At 34.7% G+C, this 27,802-nt stretch overlaps 1 protein-coding gene across 1 annotated transcript; it reads right to left on the bottom strand.

The window, feature by feature from the left end:
• LOC149794116 (uncharacterized) lies at window positions 1-27,802 on the bottom strand. Its single transcript, XM_089968093.1, has 4 exons — window positions 27,752-27,802; window positions 23,661-26,064; window positions 20,625-20,776; window positions 1-11,614 (listed from the first exon to the last, which is right to left on the bottom strand). The coding sequence occupies exons 2-4, from the start codon at window positions 25,961-25,963 to the stop codon at window positions 11,412-11,414; spliced, it is 2,658 nt and encodes an 885-aa protein (XP_089824219.1). The 5' UTR covers window positions 25,964-26,064; window positions 27,752-27,802; the 3' UTR covers window positions 1-11,411.

Here is a 27,802-nt window from a genome sequence, read left to right as displayed (position 1 = left end):
TTGCAATATGAGTTTTATTAAAGCCTGTAAATCTCAATACACAAGAAAACTATCATCAAAGTGTACAACAAAATGAAATTAATCTGGAATGTATTTAACGCATGTTTTCAATATACATCTGTTAAAATATTTGGCTGATAAAAAAGTAACATCATAAAGAAAACACAGGATATATTTCTGTACAAACTGAAAATATATAAACAAATGCAATTTACATTTTATTTTCTGTCCACAAAAGGACTATTAGGAACAATGCTACAGGTATGTGGAGTCTACAATGCATACGAATGCTAGGAATGTTGTAGCAAGCACGCAAGCAAATGCATGGCCAATTCTATATGTACTGAATCAATGCATTAAACTCTTCCACGTGACCTATAACATAACAACTGCATACATGAGACAAAACCAGGATATCAGAGCAGTATTGACTTCTAAATCAGTAGGATTTCTTATAGGCTGAAATTCAAAACAAAACAAGCATATTGTTTTGCATATGTATTCTCTTATTAAAAATCATGAAAGTTTTGAACATGAATCATAATTCTGACTGACATTAAAACAATATGTAATGCAAATCAGGTTATGGCCAATTAAAAATGGACAAGTTGTACATCTCACAGTTTACTGGAAAGATATATAAAATCAACAAGCATTTTTAAATCTTTTTTCCACAAGTTTATTGACTGGTGTAAATTGATCATATTCACTGTAATTATTAAGTCCAACACTTAACAGGCTCTCGTTAGTTTTCTGGTCCAGTTTATTTTACTATGCAATGATTTTATATATATATATATATATATATATATATATATATATATATATATATATATATATATATATATATATCAGGTGATATCAATTCTTTCCCCCAAAACACTATCTTAACATCCACTTTGAATGAAGCACAATGCAAACTCAGGACCACTGTTGCAACAACTTAAACTCTGATTTCCAAGCATTGCTGAACTTCCTGTAATATTTTTAGCCAATAGTTTTTAGCATTGGAAGAAGGTGCACCTTTTGGCATCTTGGCAATAATTGACCAAAAATAGAAAAGAGCTTCCACAACATATCCCTATTAAAAAACAGACAGACAAAAGGGCCCCAGGGTGGCCAAGCGGTCTAAGAGTGGCCGAGTGGTCTAAGAGTGGCCAAGTGGACTAAGGCATTTGCCTCGACAGATCACTTTCATCTCATCTCTGTCTGCATGAGTCTTAGTATTGGACTTTGATAACATGGGTATGTGAGAAAGCTTACCAGTAGCTTCCCATGGGTCAGTCAGTAAGTCTTCCCAGGGTTTTCCCAGGTTCTTTCTTCAACAAATATATTGGCTGCCATGAATTATGTGATGAATAAATTGCAACAAACCCATAACAACAATAAAGCTGACCAAAACAAATATTCTTATTGTACACAAATGTTTGTCAAAATCTTTTTGGGGTTGGTCTATTCTTCTTTAAAACAGTAATTCTGCCCTGCCGCTGGTAGAATCACAAGTATGCAACTGTTTTGTGGTACCTAAAATATCATATTTTTGTAATCCATCAGCTGCCTGTCATGTGTCGTCTCAATATAGTCCCACCCACTCCTCTCATAAGGTCAAATTAAAGGACAGGCCACCTACTGATTAGGTGTTAACTCTTCCAGCATTCATGTATGCAAGTAGTACATTACAATCATTTTGTCTCTTCACAAGAGATTATCTTCTTAATGCAAGAGGTGTCCTTGAGAGAGGGGTCCCTGTAAAATACCTTTATTACTTTGAAAATGTTCTCAATATATTAACAAATCATTAAACAAATTAAGGTCATTCATAAATCAATGGATACCATAGTACAACTCTAATCAGAAAATTTACATAATATTAAGTTGCCAAAGGACACCATGGTATATCTTTTTCTTTCTCTTGAATCCGATTTCTCATTATAGAACTCACACAACCGTAAGTTACAAGTGGATAAACAAGTTCAATTAACATACTCTTGCATAGAAAATGGCTATAATTCTTATTCTGGTACTATGAACAAGTACATACAATGATAACACTCAATAAAATGGCTAGATTTTCAGCCTCAATGTAACAAGATGTGGTCAGCATGCATAAAGTTGATGGTTTTACCATTTCTAACCATTTGCTTTCACAGAAACTTTACTATTAGACTGATATTACCCCATCCCCCTTTAAAAATATGAGTTGGATCTATTAAAGGTTACCATAATTGTATTCTGTTTTATTACTACAAATGTTTATTACTTCAAAGAACCATCAAATGGTGATCACAAAAGAAATTCAGGATGCAGAGTCTCGGATGCCTACATCTTAACTTGCAAGTCAAACGTTGAATTTAAAGAGTCAAAAACTGCCAAATAACCTTACAGTACTGTCTGTATTGATTAAAAGCCTACATAAAATTAAAAGTATTCAATGCAACATGATCTACTAAAATATGCCATCAGTTATTGTGACAAGTATTTCAAAACTGTTAGTAAACTGGAGTCCTCACTGTTCATTTAGAAGTTTGATGAACTTAATGTATTCAAGTAAACATCAAGACACAAAATCATCAGAGTATGTGTACATACCTGTGCATGCATGGAGTAACTTCCCTTTCCTGCCAGATTAGAGCAAAGCAACAGCAATATGGAAGAATATACTAGTAGGTAAAAAAACTGGAATTTAACAAAAATTCTCATTCGTTGAACTAAACAATATTAAAACAATAATACATTTTTCTCCATTTTAATCTGCAAATTTGTAACATTACTTTTAATCATTCTTAGATACTATCCTTGAAAGTAGGCGAGTACTGAAATAGGTGACTGATAATCGTAGGAAAGTGCACTCCTCCTGTTTTAATAAGACAAAATATGCATAAATTCAATGATCTTCACTAGTATTAATCCCATGGAGATAAGACTGCTTCTTGTACACAGAATTTCACTCATTCCTTTTATGTTCACGTGTGAGAGTTTTGCAGGATTATCACTGATCAATACTAAACTGCTGAAATGACCAACCTTTAAATATGTCCAAAAGTTAATCTAAAGCATATGATTACCGTGCAACAACAGTCTGGATTTCTCTTTTAAATTGTTTGTGACAAAAAAGTTGACCTTCTAGGAAACTAAACGGCATTTGCATGTATATGCTGATTCACAGATTTTACCACCCACTGTGACCCTGAAATTTAAATCGACTGTTGAAGTTCCCGAGTCAATCTATTTTCCACTTACAGTCCAGTCCAGTGTCTTTGCTAACCAACAGAACCATGTATGATAGGTACAGCAGGTTGCCAGTTGGCCTCTTGTCACCCTTTTGATTACCAGCAACATTTATTGTTACTGATAGTGGTTAATTGCATGATCAACAATGACTTCAATGACTCTGCCTTATTTACGACAGTCAATAACTTTCAGGAATTTACTAAATACATCATCAAATTTGAGGTGCTTCATAGGGTTACTGCCTCAAAAACAGAAGCATGAGAGACTTGCTACAACAAAAACCAGTGTGTCAAACTCTAATTTCTAGAACATCTGACCTAAGCACCCATGTTATTGTGGATGTTGGCGGTACTCTTGAATTTGTATGACACGTACCATTCCACTGTATAAAACAAGCAATGAAATACATCTTTTGTTTGGTTTATGTTTTATAAGATGGCACACCCTGATCCCTTACTTATATAAAGACTCCTATTAAACACACTCTATGATAGAGTACTTGTTATTTACATACTATTTATTTTAATACCCTATGGTCTAGTACTTGCAATTTACATGCTACTTGTCCAAGTACCCTATAGTCTAGTACTTGCAATTTACATACTACTTGTCTGAGTACCCTATAGTACAGTACTTGCAATTTACATGCTACTTGTCTGAGTACCCTATGGTCTAGTACTTGCAATTTACATACTATTTGTGTGAGTAACCTATAGACTAACACTTGCAATTTAGAGACTACCAAGTACACTATGGTCTAGCACTTGCATTTATATACACGCCTTGGAACAAACAACCCGAAGTGTACATGAAACACATACTGCTGTTGAAGCAATATTGATAACTAAATGTCAGGTGTACGTTTCACGATGACTTTAAACTACGTACGTTTTAAAGATGGCCATGCTTAAAACACATACTTTACTCTCAATAATTTGAATTACAATGAAACCTGTCTATAAAAGGCACAAGGGTTCCAAAGTATTTGTTGTGGTCAAATTCAGCAAAGTGGTTTATAATAATGAATTTACAATCAGGTGTCCATTGCAATCAGATGCAAACTTTGACAGGTTTGGTTGTTTTTCTACTCATTTTGGAAGTTAAATCAATGAATATGTTGTAAATGAGTGAGGTTCAAGACAAATTTAGTGGTCAAAATAGTTATCAAAACTGAAATGTGGTTGACAAAATACTAAAACTTCATTTCACTGGGAAGACTATCATAATGATTTGTGTATATCTTCTATTCTTGTCTACAGCCACTGTGCAAGCTCACATTCATTATTAGTGTTCTGAGAGTGAAATTAATTGACCTTGAGTATACTGTATTGCAGAAATGGCATGGCTTATAACATCTAATACAGGCACATTGAACTGGAAAATAACAACAAAAATGCATTATTTATAATGTTTTGTGCTTGATTTTATACAGATAAACTCCCTTTAATTTCTGCAACACTTTATTGTTGTTTGAGATTAACTATTAAATTATATGCCACTTCCACTAAGCATAGTTTTATAAGTTCAGGCAAAAATAAACTTCTGCAAGGCAAGAACAAAATGAAGATATACTAAGACAAGGGAATGAAAAAAGCCACAGACAATTAAAGTATCCCTGACACTTACAAAATTATCAGCGTGATTCATCAGTTACAAATTTCTTTCACAGCATTTAAATCACGAGTTTGTTAGTGCCAGTGCAACTATATAAATTTCTTGTAGATGAAATGGAGTTAAATACAGATGTTAAACAAAGTGAATAACACAAAATATCACTCAACAAGAATAAAAAGACAACAAATTCTACAACACCAACTTAGCACATAAATTATCTCCAATTAAAAGTGGGAAAATAACATTAGTGAAACTCAACAAAAAAGTAGGGAAGTTTTTTAAAAGTAAACTTACTGAAATACAAGTCACTACAGAATTTAGCATGTATTAGTTCATATTTTACACTTCTGAAAAACTTGTAGAAGGAATTGTTATAAAGTACATAAAGTGAACTAAGCAACTACACCTGCATTGGTGTAGGGTGCAGCTGAGTGTACTTAAGTGATATACTGTATGCTGGTGTAGTATTCTCACTTTGGCTGTACCACTCTTACCAGGTGTAAATTACGATCCACTCTACAGGCATGAGTGAAGACAAAATGGCCATTTATGGAGTAACTTATATATTCAAATTGTTTATCCAATGAATAAAACTTGGCCCCTGATAGCTCAACAGCTGATGTGCACAATACAGTTTACAGCCTTCCCTAAGTACACAAAATACTGACGGTGTATGGAAATATTACATGTTTTCATATAAGTTTTTCTGACGCGAGAATTTCAAAACAGCATACATCTTTATTTTATAAGTTTAAAAACCTGAAAGTAATCATTCAAAATTCAAAACCTTAAATTTGTAAAGGTAAAAAGTATCATTTTAATTTTATTTATAATAAATTTTGAAGCAAAATCAGAAAAAAATGTGAAAAAGAAAGCCTGTATCATATGTAGGCACATCATCATAATCCAAGAGTTGATGATTCACATTATACTATTTCACCCTTTTGCACAAATGTTTTCTTTTACATGTCATGTCATGTTGACACGAATGAAGTCACCATACTGAATACCTAACAGGTTACACAAGGGGCTCTTGGATTAATCAATTAATTTTTCTTGCTATGAGCAGTGATTCTTTCATTCTCAAGATGGCAGTTGTTCAAAATCCCATTTTGGCTAACCACATTATGCCAGGAGTCCATTTGGGATAATGCAAATTGTCAACCACATTATGCCAGAAGTCCATTTGGAATAATGCAAATTGTCAACCACATTATGCCAGGAGTCCATTTGGGATAATGCAAATTGTCAACCACATTATGCCAGAAGTCCATCTGGGATAATGCAAACTGTCAACCACATTATGCCAGGAGTGCATTTGGGATAAAGCAGATTGTCAAGTTTTGATATAGGCAATAGCAAGCAAATCTATCAACTGAAAGGAAATCAATCCCAGAAAATTGTAAAATATGAAAATGAAGGCACAATAAATTCATTACACTGTTTGGCATATGTCTTAAATTCCTTTATTTCCTTCTGAAACACCTTAGTAGTTTTACCGATTAAAAGGAGTGCATTTTTCTTTACACTTGATTAAAAGGCCCACCCCTAAAGGAATCAAAGGTGGTAACTCCATGGCCTGTATTAATTTAAGTCACCTGTAAAACACAACTCTGTGGGGTGAGTGGCAACTTAAAATACATGCGTGGAAAAGCCTTTATGTGAGCTGTGATGACCATATTCGATGGCATTTAACTGCTACGTATCTGCTATCATACTCATCTGAATGTGAAATCCTACTTGAAAACTGTGAACTAAAACGTGTTCATAAGAAACGCTATTGGTATTATCATTGAAGCTTGTCTCTACAATGAATTGTGTTATTTTATAGTATATAAATATGACACACCAATTAAAAGCAATATGCTTTCAATATATGTCAAGTGCTATCCAAACAACAATGTGGAAAAATTATATTTGGGTCATCTCATTGTAACACTATGAAAAACGTAACATGAACTGGAATTCTTAAAAGCTCAAAAGACTCATTCAAGTAACTTACAAACAGGGCTATGGACTAGGCAGATACATTGTTCTGAAAAGCTGCATTTGATTGGTCAGTTTAATAATCTCTATGAGCCCCTTTGGAATGCAATTAATTTTGAAATAAACAGTATCTGGCAATCCTTGGAAACTTTATTTATAATGGCAAAACATTCAGCCCTAAACTCTTCAGATTAATCTTTTTTGGCAAGTGCTTACTGATAACACAAGTCTGATAATACTCCAATCAGTATTCATTAGCAGTAATAAGAAGCATTTGTATGTGTTGTTATCAAGATGGAAAAAATTATTGCATAGCGAATTCTTGACTATTTACAAAATTTTAATCAAAATCTTTGGACAAAACTTTCTTTTGAAATCACCAAGGGTAATACCAGTGGTGTGGAGAACTACAATCAGTGAAATGTAAACTGAACTTGGTGGAAACAATCATTCTTGTGTCAAGAGCATAGTGATAATGGTCACAATAGATTATTTTCCTTTGAGCTCACTGATCAATAAACTGACAGAACTACATTATTTTGATCTCACTATTCAGTGGGCTGGCAAAATTGCAGTACTGTGATCATAATGATCTTGGAGAACCACAGTGCCTTGATCTCACTGATGAATGGACTGGCCAAACCACAGTACTTTGATCTCACTGATCAATGTAATGGCCAAACCACAGCAGTTTGATCTCACTGATCAATGGACTGGCCAAACCACAGTGCCTTGATCTCACTGATCAATGTACTGGCCAAACCACAGTAGTTTGATCTCAGTGATCAATGGACTGGCCAAACCACAGTACCTTGATTTCACTGATCAATGGACTGGCCAAGCCAAAGTACCATGATCTCACTGATCAATGGACTGGCCAAACCACAGAACCTTGATCTCACTGATCAATGGACTGGCCAAACCACAGTACCTTGATTTCACTGATCAATGGACTGGCCAAGCCAAAGTACCATGATCTCACTGATCAACAGACTGGCCAAACCACATTACCTTGATCTCACTGATCAATGGACTGGCCAAACCACAGTGCCTTGATCTCACTGATCAATGGGATTACAGAACTGCAGTACTTTCAGGAATAAGCATGTCTTTCAAGGGGAAAAAAGCAAGCTAGCATCCTTGTTACTATAATAAGACATAAGCATGTCTTGAGAGGGAAAAGGACATGTTAGGGTCCTTGTTACTATTATTATACATATGGAAAATGATAACTTGACCTTGTGACAAAAACATCTTTCAAGTTCATGCCACATGCACATCAAATTAAAACTAATATATTATACATTAAGAATATTATTAATAACTCAGAAATTACTCTCTTAAACTTATGTTTAATTCCATTTATATATGTAGTACATACAGTAAACTCATTTTTATAACAATATAGTGAAAAACAAAACATTGGGATATCATGAAACCCATTGCAAGATCCCTTCTGGCATTTTATATAATATTTTTCTTCAGTTACAAGAAAAGCTAGATAAAACACTGGCATATTTGTTGAAGTGGTTTCCACTCATAAGTGTCTCATCATTGCTAACTACTCTACAGTTTACTACACAGCATCAAAGTATCTGAAGTCGACACTTGGCAACTGGAGTTAATTTTATTTTAATGCATACTGAAAATTTCACTCTAAATGGTCAATTTTGTTCTGACAATTTGAATTTGTACATGATATATAGCGGCAGACATTGAGCCTGAATATCCGACGTGTTGCTAGTATACCTGTAAATTATATGATGCTCACCCCTTTGCCTGGGATAGTAATGGTCCAATTTCTGTAGACATTGTTATGTGTTGAGGTCTGAGTGACATATGGCAATACATTCCTTTGCAACAGATGTGACACTGATATGTCATGGTCCTCTTATCCCTACCTTAAACTGAACTCTCCAACATCTTTATGTGCTGTGGTCTTTAGCTTCCCTGTTTCAAAAGTTTTACATACAAGCAACCAAGATCCAGTCTAGCAATCCCATAGTACACTCATGCTATCTAGCAACAGACAACAGATATTTGTTGTTATTGTTTAAACAAACCAGCTCTACTATGTGCAGTAAAGAAGAAGAAGAAAAAAAAAATATATATATGTATGTTCAACCTATCTTACAAGCTGCTATATTTTAATTTGTTTAAAAACAGCTTCCAGCAGACACTTGTCACTGTTAAATATAGAATATTATGACAAAAGAAAATGCCATAATCACAATGGCATCAAACATTGAAAATTATCAGATGAGAAGGGAAATGTCATTAATGCATGAAAACAGTCCAAGAAATGATGCAAAAATGCAAGTACATTACTTATTAATTACTAGAGCATGTTAAGTAACACAAAGCAGACTGAAAAAGTTGATAAAATAACTCTAGTGTAATATCTATAATAGAAATAAATAAAACATGTAAATTACACATATGGTGTACAAACTCAGACCTAGAAACCACATCTATTGTACATTTCATAACAAGATATTGAAATATATTGTGTGAAAAAATGATATTGCCACAGTGGCATTATAAACTCTGGAACTATTTTCTTTTCCCATTTAGGAAATATATATTTACCCATATATGTTAGATTTCCATAAGTAGTCCTCAGTTCTTTTCCAGGGTTCCTTGCTTTTCAAAACATAAATCTATGTCATTTCCAGTTTTTTTTAAAAAGCTGAAACTTTTTTTTTTCAAGGATCACTTATGACCTATGCTGAATGGAATAAAAAAGAATATTTGGTTCAGAAAATGTGCATTTTAAAACCAAAAGCCATTTCCATTAGAGACTCTCATAACATCTGAATTCAGACGCAAGACCTTGTACCAAAACAAAGATGTATCGGGACACATGTAACTTAAAATTTATATGAATTTTAATTTAACTCATTTTAATTTACATAATAAAACTGTTAATTTTACTCTGATTACATCTTTGACTAGCTGTTTGATATGCTTAACTGCATATGGTGGTATGAAGAAAGTAAGGATTGTTCAACAGAAAGCCCATAACAACTGTATACCTTGGGCTAAAAGCTCATAACAATTAGATACCTTGAGCAACACTGACGTTTTTTATTGTTAAATTCCACTTATGTCTTGTTGATGCCCCAACACTTACTCTCAGTATAATCTAACTATATAGCATTCTGCATTGAAAATTGCTCCAGTAATGTGATTATTTTATATTAACTGGGGCCCCAAGTAGACCCAGAATATTTATTTTGAACTGTTATTATCAACCAGGTCAATTAACTGAGGACACTGACATATTACCCTCCCCCCCCCAAAAAAAAAACAACATTAGGGCAATACAAGTGGGTGCAATAGTATGGGCTCAACATGGCTATTAGCTTGTTCCAAATTAAACAAGGGCTTAAAATAGTTATTAAATAATTCATATTTATTTTTATGCATATGAAATCTGCAACATAAGAGTAAATACTTGAGTACATGTATTCACCAATCAAATACTTTTTATCCATCAAAAATTTGCATAAAGAAGCATAAGTTTTATAATGAAAACGTATGCTAGGTCCGTTAGAATCCCGACAATGAATTTCTTTCTGATACTTTCACACAAACTTATGAAACAGTTTTCTGTACCCTTTATACTTGCTCGATGTTGTCCAATGGATCGGATTTCTGGTCAACAATAAAATGCATAATTCAGACAGTGAGTTTCTAAAATGAAACCAGTATAAACCAGTATTAAAAATTCTTTTTCATGTTATATTCAAATTCATATGCAATCTCTTCCCAAAATGATTATAAACTTTTCATACATTATTTCTCATACTCTGAAGAAGAAAGATTTTTTGGTGTAAAAATAAATTCAAGTTTCGGGAGCCACACTACAATCACGTTATATCTGAGTTTGTGTTTTAATGGAACATGTTATAGTGAGATCACGCTGTACTTAATTGAAGTTGACAACAGAATTCCTCTAATTAGGCAAAACTGAAAGAAACAAAATCAACATCTCAATATCATTTGTACAAATTCAAAAGATCTTTGGGCAGGGATGTAACCTTGGTCAGAATTATATATATATATGTATATGTGTGTGTGTGTGTGTAATTTAGAGTTTTTTCTGTTTTTGTATAGCCATACTTGATTTCATGATGGTCAACCTATTTTGCCAAAAATTCTGAAAGTTCTTGAATAAATGATACATATGAAACATGCTGAAAATAGCTATACAACACTATAAAAGTCTTTAATTTAAAAAAAATGAAACAATCATACCCAGTGACCAATGAACATCACCTTTTATTTACAAACTGGAGTCATGACAACAGGACACTTTCTCTGCAACCTGGTCAAAATTTGTCAAGGGCTGAACAACAGGCAAAACATCAAGTGAAACAGGTGAAAAAGAAAATCATGTGTAAGGTCTGGTAAGCTAAGCAGTAGGTAATATTCTAATGTCAGAAATGTTAAACATGATAAAAAAGAAAACAGATAAACAACAAATATGTTAATCTGATCCTCACTATTCCAGTGAAAATAATAGCACAAATGAGGAAACTGACACTTAAATCACGCATCCTGTCAGGATTTGGTCCCTATTTTTCATCGTAGTCTGGGCGGAAGATAACAACTTTATGCGTCTCCATGTGTTTCTTCAGGTGATGATCTCGACTAAAGGCTTTGTCACACAGCTGACATTTGTACGGTTTCTCACCAGAATGTGAACGTCTGTGTCGTAAAAGGTGGTGACTCTGACTGTAACTCTTCCCACACAACTCACATGAGTAAGGCCTCTCTCCTGAAATTGACAGACTGATATGTGACTCTAGCTAAAGGCATTGCTTCCACTGATATGGACATAATGAAATGTGACTCTAGCTAAAGGCATTGCTTCCACTGATATGGACATAATGAAATGTGACTCTAGATAAAGGCATTGCTTCCACTGACATGGACAGACTGAAATGTGACTCTAGCTAAAGCATTGCTTCCACTGATATGGACAGACTGAAATGTGACTCTAGCTAAAGGCACTGCTTCCACTGATATGGACATAATGAAATGTGACTCTAGCTAAAGGCATTGCTTCCACTGATATGGACATAATGAAATGTGACTCTAGCTAAAGGCATTGCTTCCACTGATATGGACATAATGAAATGTGACTCTAGCTAAAGGCATTGCTTCCACTGATATGGACATAATGAAATGTGACTCTAGCTAAAGGCATTGCTTCCACTGAAATGGACAGATTGAAATGTGACTATTTAAAGCACTGCTTCCACTGAAATGGACAGACTGAAATATGACTAGCTCACACTGCTTCCACTGAAATGGACAGACTAAAATGTGACTCTATCTAGCACTGCTTCCAATGAAATGGACAGACTGAAATGTGACTCTAGCCAAAGCATTGCTTCCACTGAATATAAATGCACCACCAAGTTTCATGAAGAAATCTTAAAGTTCTGGTTAACCATGAAGAGTGCGATGACAGATGGATGGATATAATTTGTTCAAAAAAAGTGATAAGTTAAAATGCCCACCAGCCAGTCCTCATTCGCTTACATAACACAATGTCTAATTATAATATAAGAGCATGCAAAGTTTCAAGAAAGTCAAATGGTTAAGGAAGTATGATGCATAAATAAAATTTTCATACACAAGAAGAAAACTCCTAAAAGTACAAATCTGACAAAACCAAATCTTATATGGGACATCAGCTCTTGACAATAAAAATATATACATTTTTCATGAAGGTATATGAATTGGTTCAGGTAATATTTACTGCATTACAATATACAGTGTTATTGATTGACACAATCTGTAACAAGCCAGAAAACCATAAATGGCACATTATAGGCCAGCCCTGTATTTAACAGTCCCCAATGTAGGCTCTTAAGATACTAAATTTAATGTGCATAATATTATCTTCTTATCAGATTTACCATGACTACAACATGTTTCTTTTTCATCCCTGAATCTAAAGGTTCCTTTATTAATGTAAATTTGACAGAGGAACTTACTCTAGAAGAAACATTAGTCTGCAGAATCCATTTTATGACCATAATGACCTTGATACTTGACATACAAAATTAACAGGTTTTTTGATATGCTTCTTCCTTAACCCATATTTAAGCCAACTGTAATTTTTGGTCAGAGTCTGTGATGCAGAAGTAAACAACTGTTCTTATTTCAGTCATAATTATTTAGACCTTTGGATCTCAAACCCAACAGGCTCCCCCCTTCCCAGAGTATAAACTATCCACAAACTTTGGTAACTGTATATGCTGGAGAACTAGACTTCTTATGCAGTAACAATTGTTCTTCTTTCAGTTACAAGTGACCTTGACCGTTGGACCTAACTCAAACTGTCTCTTCTTTATCCCATGTGCAAACCAAAGACAAATTCTGGTTCAGGTCTGAGATTTACTTTTGTCTAGTTCAAGTTCATCCCATAAGCACATGGGAGAATCTATTTTGTTCAGATGTCAGCATGTGGTTTCCCTAGTACCACACATGAAGAAATTTCCATCACAGTGATTGTAATAAAAGTATGCCAAGATTCTCTCTATTGTGCATATTACAAATACAAATGACTTCACCTTATACCTGTCCTGCTTTTAATAACTGTAGAGTAGAATCTCACAGGCATGAAAGATTAATCTGTGCATCCAGCATAGATTCCTGAGTATCTCCTTACCCTCCTGTGGGCCTGTCCTTGAGTTGTAACTTAGAAACCATTCAGAAACTGGATAGCTTAGTTGTTAACTTACTGGACTAGTGACCAGAAGGTAATAGGTTTGGTTTGAACCATCTGATCAACCTGGAACAACTACCAAAATTATCAGGATTGATCTTTTTAAAAATAGATTTGGGTTCTTTTCCTCTTAATTAAATTTGAAGTTTTCCAGAAGGAATGCATATTCGATTTTTCATAGTTAATAAAAGCTCAAATTAGAATACACATTTAAAATAATCTGTGTGCAGTTGTGCAAAATATATGAATGTATTCAATTAATGCACATTATAAATGATAAATATTTCAGGCACTTTAACACGTTAATACTAACAACCATTAAACTCCTTATAAAGAAACATATCAAAATTGCTTCAAAATGTTCAGGATTTTCAAATGTGGTCAAGGTTTTAGTGATAAGTCTCTGCAAATATACTTGGGCATAGTTTTATTCAATAAATATACTGTTCTTATAGCAAAATCTTTTCTTGCACATAATATGTAATTAAATTCTGACATTTATAAAATATATTTATTTGCCAATACACTTTTTGTTGTTCTGCTTTAAACTTACATTGCATTACATGTATTAGTAAATTTCTGCACCACCCTTTTTTTCCCTTAGTAAAATCCTTTCCATTCACAAGACTGTAATAAAAGTAATTTGTTGGTGTTTTACAAACTAGTCTAATAAATATAACTATATTAGTATTAACATGTAGTGTTTATTGTTTATCTTATATTTTTCTTCCATATAACTTACAAATCATTACTTGTAATAGTTAACATGTATTGTTACTTTGCATAATCTGTTCTATTTAAATATATTTATTTTATATTATATAACTAGATATTTTTGTTTTTCTTCAAGAAGAGTTCGGCATGACCACTGACCCCAAACCTGTGATTTAAAATAGCCTGTATATTAAAGGCTGGCAAATAGTTAAATGCATGGTTTTAATAAGGTATTACTAGAATTTAACATCCTGGCATTCCAAAACAGCTATAAACAATAATCTAACTCATCTGAGGCCTTGATGACATAAGCTTACATAATCAATCTGACAAAAAAATCTCATCAGGAAAAATTTCCTTTAAACATGATAACAGCTTCAGCCTAGTAACTGGCAGATCACCCCATAAATACCATATGTGTGGATGTTAATCATAATCAAACTCATCCAAGATCTTGACGAAATATATACTTTCAAAGCAAATCTGATTAAAATCTGGTCAGAAACATGGCCTCCAGTGTTTATGCAATCTGAAGCCAGATCTACTCATCACATGTGCATAGCTGCCAACCTTCCAGGCTCACAGTTAGTGAAAATAGGGATAAAAAGTCATGAATTTGGACATGAATTAGTGAAAAATACCATGACAATAACTCCATCCACTCTGACCGACAATACTACACTATATCAAGTTCGCAATATAAAACTAAAACACTACATAAATGCAGAAATATTTATTTAACAAGACATGATACTGTGGCAGACTTGAACTTCCTCAACTGCTTGATCATACATTCATTTCTTGCCTGCTGGTTGATCATGGTGACTAAAATTGCTGACAAATTTTCTGCAGCTAAGGAGGCTCTAAAGTCTGTCTTATTTTTCCTCACTAGAGAAAATACTCTTTCACTGTCACTGTTGCTGTGAGGAATGCACAGGAGCTTCAGCACTTCTGGTTCTTCCACAGGAAAATTTGGAAGCGATTTTCGAGTCCAGGAACATTTGTCCGAGCAAATGTTTAGCAGGGTCTCCAGCTGATAAAGGTAGATTGTTCTACAAGAAAACTCACAAATAATGCTTCAGCGTTGGTAGCCTGCAGGTCTTCCGCCGATGGCTCAAAATATTCCAGAGCTGAAATCTGCGAATTCTTAATTTTCCCAACTTCTACGTGTTTTTTGCAACCGACATGCTTCCTCACATCGTCTCTGCGATGGCACACTGAATGCATCTCACTTGTTACTGAAGTCATCCAAGCTCTTGAAGATACACAGCAAGTCTGTTCAAAATATATCTTCGATTGTTGTCTCTGGACAGTTCACAAACTCAGTCAACTGTAAGATCACTTAATTAATATGCAGGATAAATTCATCCAAGATTTTGAAGATACAAGCTTACATATCAGGTCGGATCAAATATGGCGTCCTGAGTGTCCACGTACTCAGCCAATCAGATACAATTCACCTCTTAATCTGCATGGATGTAGCTCATAACTGAACTCATCTGAGATTTTGATGATATCAGCTTAGGCACCAAATCTGATCAAAATCTGGTCAGAAATATGGCTTCTCCAGTGTTCCCAAGCTCAGTCAATCTGATGCCAGATCACCTCATTTATATGGATACATGTCACTCATAATCAAACTCACCTGAGATTTTAATGACATAAACGTATATATAGTATCACGAGTGATCAAAACCTGATCATAAATGAAGCCTCATGAATATGCACAAAATAATTATGACAGATAAAAGGACGACACACCATGAATGCAGGACCACGTCATTAACTCACTTGGTCTGGTGAGCTGAAAATGGGGTTACCTCTTAAAAAGCTGGTCAGACAGACTATGTTACAAGACACAACATCTAGTCATGACGAAATAGCCTACAGTCTCAGGGAGAAATTTCAAAGGCTTAAGAAGACATAAAGTAAACAAAAGTTGGACAAGCTGACTCTAGCATAACCCATGCAAACTTGACAACTTAACAAGAATCTCTTGAGGGGAACGTCTTTCTACTGACAGATTTTTTTAAATTGGAATTCAAAAAAAGACTGTCTCTTGTTTTTACTACATTTGGCAACAAAAATATTTCCTTACACATCATGAGTTGACAATATAGACACATGTTCATGTAATTATACTACAGCTTTATATTCTGTGTCAATGACATGGACCGTGAATCTGATAATCATGGACAGCAGATCACTGAACTTGCCTAAGTCAATTTCAAGTTATACCCATATGCCAAGGTTGGGTAAATCTATAACTAACATAATTTAGAACAACAAAAAAAAACCCACAAAATACTGGCTTTGATAAAAATCCATTCACCAACCTGCCAACATAAAATCAATCTTTTTTCCGTAACTAAGACAACTTTCAGTAAAGTGTAACAAGAGATAATGTACTGCTACTGTGGATTTGGAGAGCATGCATATGAAAAAAATTAGGAATGTGGTCTGTTGTAGCAAAAGGCAATATTATTTTCAACAATATGGTTAGTTATATTACTGAACAGTAATTTCCAATATATATACCATATGAAATGAAGAAAGGCAATATGGGAAATAAACTTTTTGGATATAACTAACGAAAATTATGGACCCACACATAAATATCCAAGAGACAAATAAAGGCAGACCAAACTTTTATTTTGAGATTTAAAAAATTATTATTTGTTAAAATTATATCATAATTGGAGAAGACATCAATATAGTCATGGATTCAGACTTAACTGTAATAACGTGAATAATCCAAGGGCAAAAGAAATCATTTTGTATGGAATACTGAGAGATTTTAAACAAAGTAACCAAATAAAACCACAAAAATGTATTGTTTTTAAGTCTTTATCTGCAACAGATGAAAATGGAATTACTGAACTGGGGTATAGAACTGATCATTCTTTGGTACAAACATGGTCCATACAAAAATCTTGAGACCAAATTTAATCACTTATGATTTGCTGAAGAGCCTGCATAAATTAACTTACCAAATTTTAATGTCAAAGTATGAAATGTCTTCTACTGTATTATTAATCCCATCTTCCAAATCAAAAGAGAGTGTGAAAGGTTATGTCTTAAAAAATTAACATCAGTACATATAATAATGGTACTGTCAACTAAATAACAGTCATTATTAATTTTCTACTTATATGAATATATTTCTTGGTCAAATCATTTTATTGTACCTTCTAAGCTATGTTATATCTCATCATTTTACTTCTGGGGTTCTAATGTATCGATCATATTTTCTTGCAGATTATTTAATTGCTGGGCCGTTTCTTTAGATCTTAAGTCAGTTAGACTGACAGTAAATGTTAATTGCCAATTGCCTTCTCAATGAAGCTGTCAGCCTGTTCTGATTACATGGGATGGAGATCAGGCCCAAATGACTGATTACATGGGAGAGAGATCAGGTCCAAATGACTGATTACATGGGAGGGAGATCAGGTCCAAATGACTGATTACATGGGATGGAGATCAGGCCCAAATGACTGCTTACATGGAAGGGAGATCAGGTCCAAATGACTGATTACATGGGAGGGAGATCAGGTCCAAATGGCTGATTACATGGGAGGGAGATCAGGTCCAAATGACTGATTATATGGGATGGAGATCAGGCCCAAATGGTTGATTACATGGGAGGAAGATCACGCCCAAATTTATTAACTTAGAAGTTATTACACAAAGCACAGAGTGCCACTGACTTACATGTATCCCCTGTGATCTCTCTAATCCATGACTATTTGAGATTTGTAAACCATTTGCAACAGAACATGCATTTCCCAGACCTGCCTACCCTAATAAGGACTCCCCAATACAGCATTAAATTTTTGTCAGCAAGACCAATTTTCAGAAAGTTGTAATGAAATATCTACTGATATTATCAACTTGAAAGGAACACTTAGACCACAATGACTTCCAATTCAGTTTTATAAACTGTATTATCAAACATCATGAGGTCCATAGTTTCTTGCTAAATCTCTCAGCTGGATTTAACCTTTGGTTGTTTTTTTTTTAACAATAATTTCACATGGTGGTAGTGGCAATCATCTTTCCCCCTGTAAGCAATACCCCAATCAACATATGATGTCTAATAAATGTAACTGTTGCCTTTCCGGCTTCTTTCAAAGCACCACCAAGAATTTGAATATTCATTTTTATACTTCTGTTCTGATTGTTTGAACTGTTTATGAAGGTGACTGTCCCTTTCACATTTAAACACTATTCATTTTGGATGACCTTTATAGAAAATGACATAACAGCTTCATCATGCAGATGTTTCATGGAAAAAAAGGACAGATTAAAAAGTCCGAGGTCCTCCTCCTGTTCAGTTAGTATGATTATCTGATCATCTCAAGTGAATATAATACAAAAACCTTGACAAAACCACTGGATGTCTAATTGGCACTATTTTTATTTAGGACCACTGGATGTCTGATTGGCACTATTTGTATTAGGACCACTGGATATCTAATTGGCACTATTTGTATTAGGACCACTGGATATCTAATTGGCACTATTTTTATTTAGGACCATTGGATGTCTGCTTGGCACTATCTGTATTAGGACCACTAGATATCTAATTGGCACTATTTTTATTTAGGACCAATGGATGTCTGATTGGCACTATCTGTATTAGGACCACTGGATATTTAATTGGCAATATTTTTATGTAGGACCATTGGATGTCTGATTGGCACTTGTTTTATCTAGGACCACTGGATGTCTGATTGGCACTATTCTTATTAAGACCACTGGATATCTAATTGGCACTATTTTTATTTAGGACCATTAGATGTCTCATTGGTACTATATTTATTTCGGACTAAAGTACGTATCATAAGACTTTCAGTGAAAACCCCAAATCACTACAACTATCCATTCAGCAGCAGTAGTTATAACAAGACATTCAAGATGACCACCATGATCATCAAATCTGACCAGCACAATTTTCTTTAGCACCAAAGATGTATCAAAAGAATTTACCATAACAGACATGTTGTAAGTTAGTTAAGCACAATTTTCATTATTAATTAACTCTGTATCATAAGAGGTCATTAAGTAAAGCATCATAACCATCCAATAGAGAGAAGTAGTGATATCAAGATTTTAAAGATGGCTACCATGCTTGGGCTGTTATATGGAATATTTCATGGGCCGTTAGACAACCATTTTTATCATATGATGTCATTCGAGTGAAAACCACCATGTCAATACAACGATCTTTTCAACAATTTAGTGACTATCTGATAAGCACCATTTTCATTCTGAACAAACTATACAGTATAGCAAGTGTCTCAGTAAAAAGAAAACAACATGTCAATGTGACCACTGGATTAAGGAGTGATTACATGATTTTCAAGATGACCACAATGGTGGCCCAGTTAAAGGTTATGCCAACACCATTATCACTGATACCAACTAGACATCATAAGAAGTTTATAATGAAACCTTGGTGCATGTAAACCATTCATTCAGAAGGAAGATTTTCAAGACAGTCAACATTTGAGATAATAGTGGCATTCCAATCATTTTCAGACATCACGGTTAATCTCTTCAGGATTTGAGATAAAATGTTAACATGCTCACCATGGTCACATTGGATTTCTGAGGGGATGTCGTCAGATTGGTACCATTTTTCATTTAGCATGAGCAAGACATCAAAAGAAGTTTGTTTTTTTAAAGTGATAAGCCAGTGTCAATAACACCATCTATTAACACATTAACCCTGGTGACAAGCTTACGTGGCAGGAGGTAGTAGCCTACTGCCAAGCTCTGTAGTGTCAAGGTCATGTAAGACACACTAAAGTGAGTGGTATTATAGAAAGGTAGATAGTTGTAGCTCTACCAAAAAATCTGGAATTTCTAGTTGCACTACAAAATGCAGAGGGAAAAACCTCATTTTTTGGACCTGATTTTTTTCTACCCAAAATTCGCCCATGGTCGGAATCCAATTTTGAGTCTGGATTTTAGACTTTTTGGTCTCACATCTAAGGCAGACCAGTATGAAAGTTTTCTCAGGCAAATTATTATTTTTTCCACAGGGGCTTGATCTGATATTAGAGGAGCTCAGACACTGGGCTAATGGACTTTTTGAGAACTGAATGTTAAATGAATAACTTGACACTTGCACAATTTGTTGCTTACTCAGCTCAAGTTAGATCATACACCAGGGCTTTTCAAGGTGATATAGCAAAAATGATTGCTGAACAACTCAAACTTGTACAATTTGTTGATTAAGTAACTATACCATGTAATGAACTAATGTATTTAATAATTTTATATGAAGTGAAATGAGGTAGGAGAAAAGACTCCTCCATTTATGACATACCTGTGTGTGTTCGTCTGTGATTCTGTAAGTGATCTCCCCTGGCAAAACACTTGCCACACAACTCACATTTGTAAGGTTTGTCCCCAGTGTGTGTACGCAGATGTGTCTGAAGATGATGGCTGCGCCGGAAGTACTTCCCACAGTAGATACATCTGAAACGCAAGCAAACTACATTATAATCTCTCATGACAGTTTTAATTCAATACACTTATTCTAAGCTAGATTGACTCAAACTAGAAATATCCTGCCAAAGCATTTCACAACAAAAAATTATATAAAGGGGAATAAAAGTTTTAAACTATTCTACAGGCGTTTTACAATCAAATCATGTGATTTAAACCTGTAAAAGAAATTTCAGAATAATTCCATATTGTGCATCAATTTAGCGTGGAGTATTGCCCTCAACTATATCAAATCAGACTGGCCATCTATGATAGAGGGAGAATTCTGGGACTATTTTAAGACACCTGACTGCAGAATTCCAACACCAACCTCAGGGTATATTTTTAAAACACATGATTGCATAATTCATTCTAATTTTTAAACAAAATCATACAGAGAAAGTTTCTTTTTAGTAAATTACATTCATGTTTCTCTGATGATACTTACCTGATCACATTAACATTAGGTTAACTCTCTGCTTCCACTAAATCCAAACCTCCCTGAAAGACATAAACACATCTTTCCCACCTATATAGCATATTGATGAAGGGATGCAACCATTAAAGGTTAATTCACCTTTATTTCCACTACATGGCTACCCGTCAGTATCCCAGATGTAACCAGTTTTACTTAAGCAAAACCTTTAACTGAGTGTACACAATGCATGAAAGGGTGGGAGGTAATTTTAGTGATCGGGTAAGCATTATCGGAAAAATATAATTTAAACAAAATTTGCTTTCTCCATTAAATATATTACACGATCACATTTACATCAGGAGAATAGGTACAAGGAACAAATGCTGAGCATCCAACATCCACCAGTGTCACACTGTCTACTGTGGAAGCATGACTGTTCATACTGATAGGATGAACTACTAACATTGGTTAAGCACAACTTAAGGTGATGTGTTTATACATATACAAGATATATCTGTGGGATCGCACACTTTACTATTGTCTTACATTCAATAGTTTCCTAGGACAAAGCTGAAGAAAGCAGACCAGGCATGACAGTCAACCAACTCCACTATATCTCAATATTGTTTGAAGGCCAAGCCCATGAAAATCACTTGTATTTCACAAGTGAAACTTCTTATCATCCTTGAGGATATATCTATGTGCCAGTTCAAGAATTCTCTGAAAGTCACTTGCCCACAATGATCCTTATCTGTGAAACCAAGCTCATTATTTTACGAAGTATTCATTTTGCTCGGCTGTCTTGTTATCTTTCATCACAGTTATGAAAGAGTTGGTTAATTTAAGGTCATTTTTGTTACACACACAACAGCATTTGTAAGTATTTGATTGATCAAATGAAGTGAATTCACCTGACATACGACTGGGGCCACTAGATTTTAAGTTTGTTGGATTTTCGTGCCTTCTAACTTTTCTTTTATTCCACTTCCTTTATTTTATTCAAAAGATATAATTATCGTGATAATACAAAGGAAGCCAGCTTTTAATTCAGTGCAACAATACAATAAATACATCCGGAAGTCAGTTATCAAAACATGGTCGGCACTTAATTAGGTTCTCAGAGAAACGCTTGCGGATATAGCTGTTACGGTAGATTGATGCATTTTACATTTAATTTCAAGAGGACACATTGCATTTATGATGATTACACTTAAAAGGAACCAACAGATAGAACCAGAAGACAAATTTCAATTCATAACAAATTATTTAATTTGTATTTATTTATTAAAATACTGCCTCCACTCTGAGTAAGTGACATTTTCATTGATCAAAATTTCTTTATATATCTTTAATTGTGATCTACTAGGAATGTCGTTTGGAAAGAAAATGTAAAAAATTGTATGACCTATTTTTAAATTTGATATTTCATAGTGTTGATTAAAATGTCCAGGTCCTATCTACCGTTTTCAATGATATAAAAAAAGAGATACATTAAAGTTTCCGTTACCAATTTTGATTGTGATTTTCTTCAAGTTCAACAAATAGGGATCAATTTTCGGGGTATTTTCTCGTATAAAAATTGGGACCCACGTTTGAACCCGTGTTATAAGCGGGTTCGCGAGTTATCAGGGCATGACTTATCGAGGGATTGGTGTATTAACTTGTAATAGTAATCAGTGCAATTAAAGATTTTACAGCCTTGTCAAACATGTGGATTATTAATTTCAGGTGAACTACAATGCATAGATATGACGTGTTTGATTATTATTGCTTTTAACTGTACCAGTACAAAGTTTGTTCATATGACTTTAAGAAATTAGTAACAAAAGTTACAGACAATATTCAAATTACATTGGGAAAAGTCTGCAGTATTTGTAATGTGGACTGAAAGATGTACATGTACTGTACCAAATACATTGTATCTGCATTAACTGGCCACCTAGTGGGAATAAACATAAGTTTACCTAAAGAAGTTGCTTCCTTGGTCATGTTGCATAGATGGAAAGATGTGTTTTGTCTTTTAGGGAGGGCTGTATTTGAGAGCAACAGAGAGTGTTCCTGTGTTAATATAATTGGGCAATGTATTTGAAAGAGAATCCATAGAAAGCATAAAACTTGCACATATTTTCGCTCCGTATGTTTATCCTTCATTAAATCCCTTCTATATTCACAAATGTCGCCTTTTTACAAATGGAGTTGGGAATTTCAAGAAAAGATTGCGCACTTACTAGCCCAGGCCATTTTCCCCAGCAAGTGCTGTCATTCTTAATTATGATACCAACATATCAATATTTATGTCTCAAACATGAATGACTAATATGCACTTCTGGAATAGAAATAAAATAAATCAGTTCAGCCTTTAGAAAGTGTTTCTCCAAAATCAATACCATCAAACACTTTGATCAGAATCTGTCCTTTTAGCAGATAAAAAAATTAAAACTTTTTTGTGCAACTTACGTGTATGGTTTTTCTCCGGAGTGTGTTTTCATATGGTCAATTAGCTCTTCCTGATCAAGCTCATTCCCACAGATGTTACATGTACTCTTCATATGCGTATTGTCCTTGTGTGACTGGAGGTGGCGCTGAAACTCTGGAAAGTTTACAAAGTCTATGCTACATTCATTACAACGGTAAATCTTATTCACCCCTTCTGGAAAATATTCACCCCCATTTTTGCTGCCAGTTTTCTGATTAAGCCCATGTGTTTTAAGATGTTCTTCTAGCTGTTCTTTTTCTGAGTATGACATGTTACAAATAGCACATGGATATGGCAGTTCTCCAGTGTGTGTTTTCCAGTGACGAATCAAATCGTTCTTGTGGCGGAAACTAAGATTACACAAATCACATTTGCATGACTTATCAATATTGTGGGTTCGTAAATGTAGTTTCAGATTCCCTTTCTGGGAGAAACCCTTCCCACATATTTCACATTCAAATGGTTTTTCTCCAGTATGTGTTCTCTGATGTGTTGTTAAACGAGTTCTGTCACGAAATCCTTTTCCACATTTTTCACATTTGTAACCTTTATGCATTTTCATGTGGCTATTGTATGCCCCAAGTGATAACAGCTCTTTCCCACACACCTCACATGCAAACTGCTTCCCAATGAAATGGTTATATGCATGATGTTGCAACTGCGCTGCATCATCAAATTTCTGGTTACAAATCGTGCATATACGCGACTGATCCATTTCCATCTGAGTCATCATTTCATTGTAGTTAATCTGCATACCATCCTCTTTTGCCTTCTCTTTTTCCGCAGCACTGTGGCAAATTACATGTGCCATCATTGTGCCGACATTATCAAACTCACGCTGGCATACATAACATTTATGGACAGATGTATCACTGGAGTTATCACCTGCTTCATCGATCACCATATTGGTTTCCTCATCAGTATCAGCCATTCCTGATCCATTATTTGAGTTGTCGTATGATCGATCCATCAACTCTTCATTATCTGTTTCATCCTCCTCCTCCCATATCTCCTGATTACTCTTACCTTCTGATATATTGGTAACCTGAACCTTCCTGGCCTCACTTTTCCGAGCCTGTTTCAGGAAATGTCTTCGATATCGATTGGTTGTATAAGGAATGCTATCTTTGTGTTTGCTTGATTTACCTGATGAAACAGACTCCTTTTCGGCAGTCTTTGCCCTGGACTTGGATTTAGATCTGGAGGCGGAAAACATGGATGTGACTAATGGTTTAGATTCTATTCCACTCTGACTCTGCCCATCCGTGTCTACAATGTCCTCATCTGTGCTATCTTTATGAATAGATTTTGATCGTAAAGATGGTGAAACTAATGACTTGGAAGGTTTGCGCTTGGAAGAGCCACTCTTTTTGTTTGATGAAGGAGATTTTTCCTCCTGGACTGAATTGTTTATTTTCCTGCTTGGACTTTCAAGCGAGTGGCTTCGTGTCCCATGAATTCCTCTTGGAGTTTCATATTCAGTGCGTTTCAACTCAGAGTTGCCTTCTCCAGATGTTATTTCCTCCTCTCCACCAATGACTTCCTCACGCTGAATGTTAAGATTGTCGAGTTCAAACCCAGTGGGACCTGCAGCAATGAATAGCTCACCATTTTGACTTAATTCTGGGCAAGATTTTTCCTGCCCTTTTTCCATATTCTCATTTTCCTTCTTCATGTCAACTTCAGCTCCAACTTTGCAGCTGTCTTGAAAACTGCCTACTCCAAGAAAATTTTCAACAGCTCTGAATCTTTCTTCTGTTTCTGAATGGTTGTTGTCCTCCATCATAAAATTTTTCATTTCAAACCTGGAATTCATCACCGACATTTTATTAGAGGAATGATGGCTAAAGTGAAAACCAGACTGGTTGCTGTTTGCTGCCTCTCCCTCAGTGGAATAATTATTCATTATAGGCAGGACAGACTTTGGAAAGTCCGTCATCATATCAGCCTTGACATCTGACCATGAACTGACTTCAAGAGATTCCACTGCCTCATCTCTCTTGAGTTCCAATGAAGAGGGTGATTCCAGGATCTGATTGTGGCTATTTTCCCCATCAAATACAGCATTTGAGCTATTGTGAACATCCCCTTCATGACATGTGACTAATGTTTCTGATCCAGAGACTGTTGTGAAGTGGTTAACTACATCTCTCCCACCATTAAAATTCCCAGTCCTGTCCATTGTGATACCAGAGTCAGTATAGTCTGAGATTTTGTTTTCCAAAGGCTCATTTTCCTGGGATTCACCCATTCGGAGCCGGTGAACATCACCTAGGAATGCCATGGTGTATTTTATGGAACCAAGAGTTCTTGGTGTGCCTCTCAGAATATGATGTGCCAGCCAACTTTGTAAATTTATATTCAATATCTTCTTGACATATGTATCTGCAATAAAGAATCCCAAACAAATATATTAGGCAGATCAAAATACGATGAGCAGTCTGTATAATTACATAATCTAATGATGGTGGAGAGCATAGTCTATATAATTACAGTTTTAAATGATGGTAGAGAGTGTAGTCTGTATAATTACATGTTCTAATGATAGTGAAGAAGATCGGCATTTGGACCAAATACCTATCCCTGCAAATTTTCTGAATGACTACAAACCTGTAATTATCACATTGTCTTACTTATTTTGTACAGAAGACATATTATCATCCTGTATAATTTTTGTCAATTGTGAATAAAAATATTCCTTCAATTTTAAATTTTGTGTATTTAAAGACTTCTTCTGCCAGAGCTGTAATGCTTGAACAAATTCAAAGACCTTTACCAAATAGAATATAGACACTATCAGTTCTTATTAAGCAATAATGTGATAGTCAATATTTAACATGCTTATCTTTTTTAATATTTACAATACTGAAAAGAAACAGTTGCTTAAATATGAAAGAGTTACCTTTCCTTAAGTCTTACGACATAATGGCTGAGTAAATATCAGATTCAATGCAAAATTATGTCCAACCAAAGATCGATTTACTGTGTCTAAAAATTCTTCCATTTTTGTGCACTTTTAAGCAAAGGAAAATATTAACTGACAATATGAAAATTACACTTTAATCCTTACAGTATATATTCCTTAAAATAGAACATCTATACAACTCTGTGGTAGCTCAAATGTCCCTGTTCAACTTACATCTGTACTTGTCCAGTTCTAAATTAGCTTAACAATGGTTGCTATTTCATGTTTTATCTCATTTAAACACTGATAAAAATATGCCTATTTGTGTCATCATCATTACTAGATGGCTGATGAGGTTCTCAGTTGTACTATTAAAAAGTGAAATCCAAACAGTCTGAATGTAAAATTTGTTGTCAAGGTGCACTGCTTACATTGTGACATCACTGTACACCCCATTCTATCCAGTTTGTACTGGTTCACATTTGGTTAACCTCATCCAAAAATGTACACATAATTTAATGTTGATTTTGCCAGACATTTCTCGGGTCATGTAAATAATGACCACCCAAATGAACATACATGTATAATGATCCAAATAAATGACATATATAAGGGTAGGTGTAATGATGTTTTAACAAAAATGACACCCATTACGGAAATAGTTCTGAATACCTACTTGACCTGGATGACTTTTACTATAATGTGTGGCAACTGGTGTGAACTTTTTTCTCATTAAACCCAACCAAAACGACCTCTCATTTTATGTACATAATATAATATTTATTATAATCCACGGTCATACAGGCAACGGATGCGGTGTAAATAGTCTTTACTACACTGGGTACACGGAAGCCGCTTTAATAGTAGTAATAAAATTTAGTTGTCAGTTTCTAAATTGTTCAGCTCAAATCAACGCCTTTCACAGAAATATTTTTTGCCTTCAATTGAAGCAATGATGTAACATCAAAATTGGCAATTAAGAAAACACAAACTAATCCATTATCCAAATTGTTGACGTCAAAAAATTGGTCACCATCCGTTTTTATGAACAGTCTTACTTTACACCAACCCACGACCAACTCGTAACTGCAAAACGATTAGTAATAAACTTAATATATAGTATACTAGTGCCGTCTCTGTGATTTCTGATAAAATTTCAATCTTTACATTCACTTTCTTGATGGTTGTCCGGACATGTCGTTCGGCCGCCTAACAAAG

This window comes from Sinohyriopsis cumingii, chromosome 8 (assembly GCF_028554795.1).
Source record: "Sinohyriopsis cumingii isolate HCF-2022 chromosome 8, ASM2855479v2, whole genome shotgun sequence".
NCBI lineage: Eukaryota > Metazoa > Mollusca > Bivalvia > Unionida > Unionidae > Sinohyriopsis > Sinohyriopsis cumingii.
This window is presented reverse-complemented; position numbering and strand designations above follow the sequence as displayed.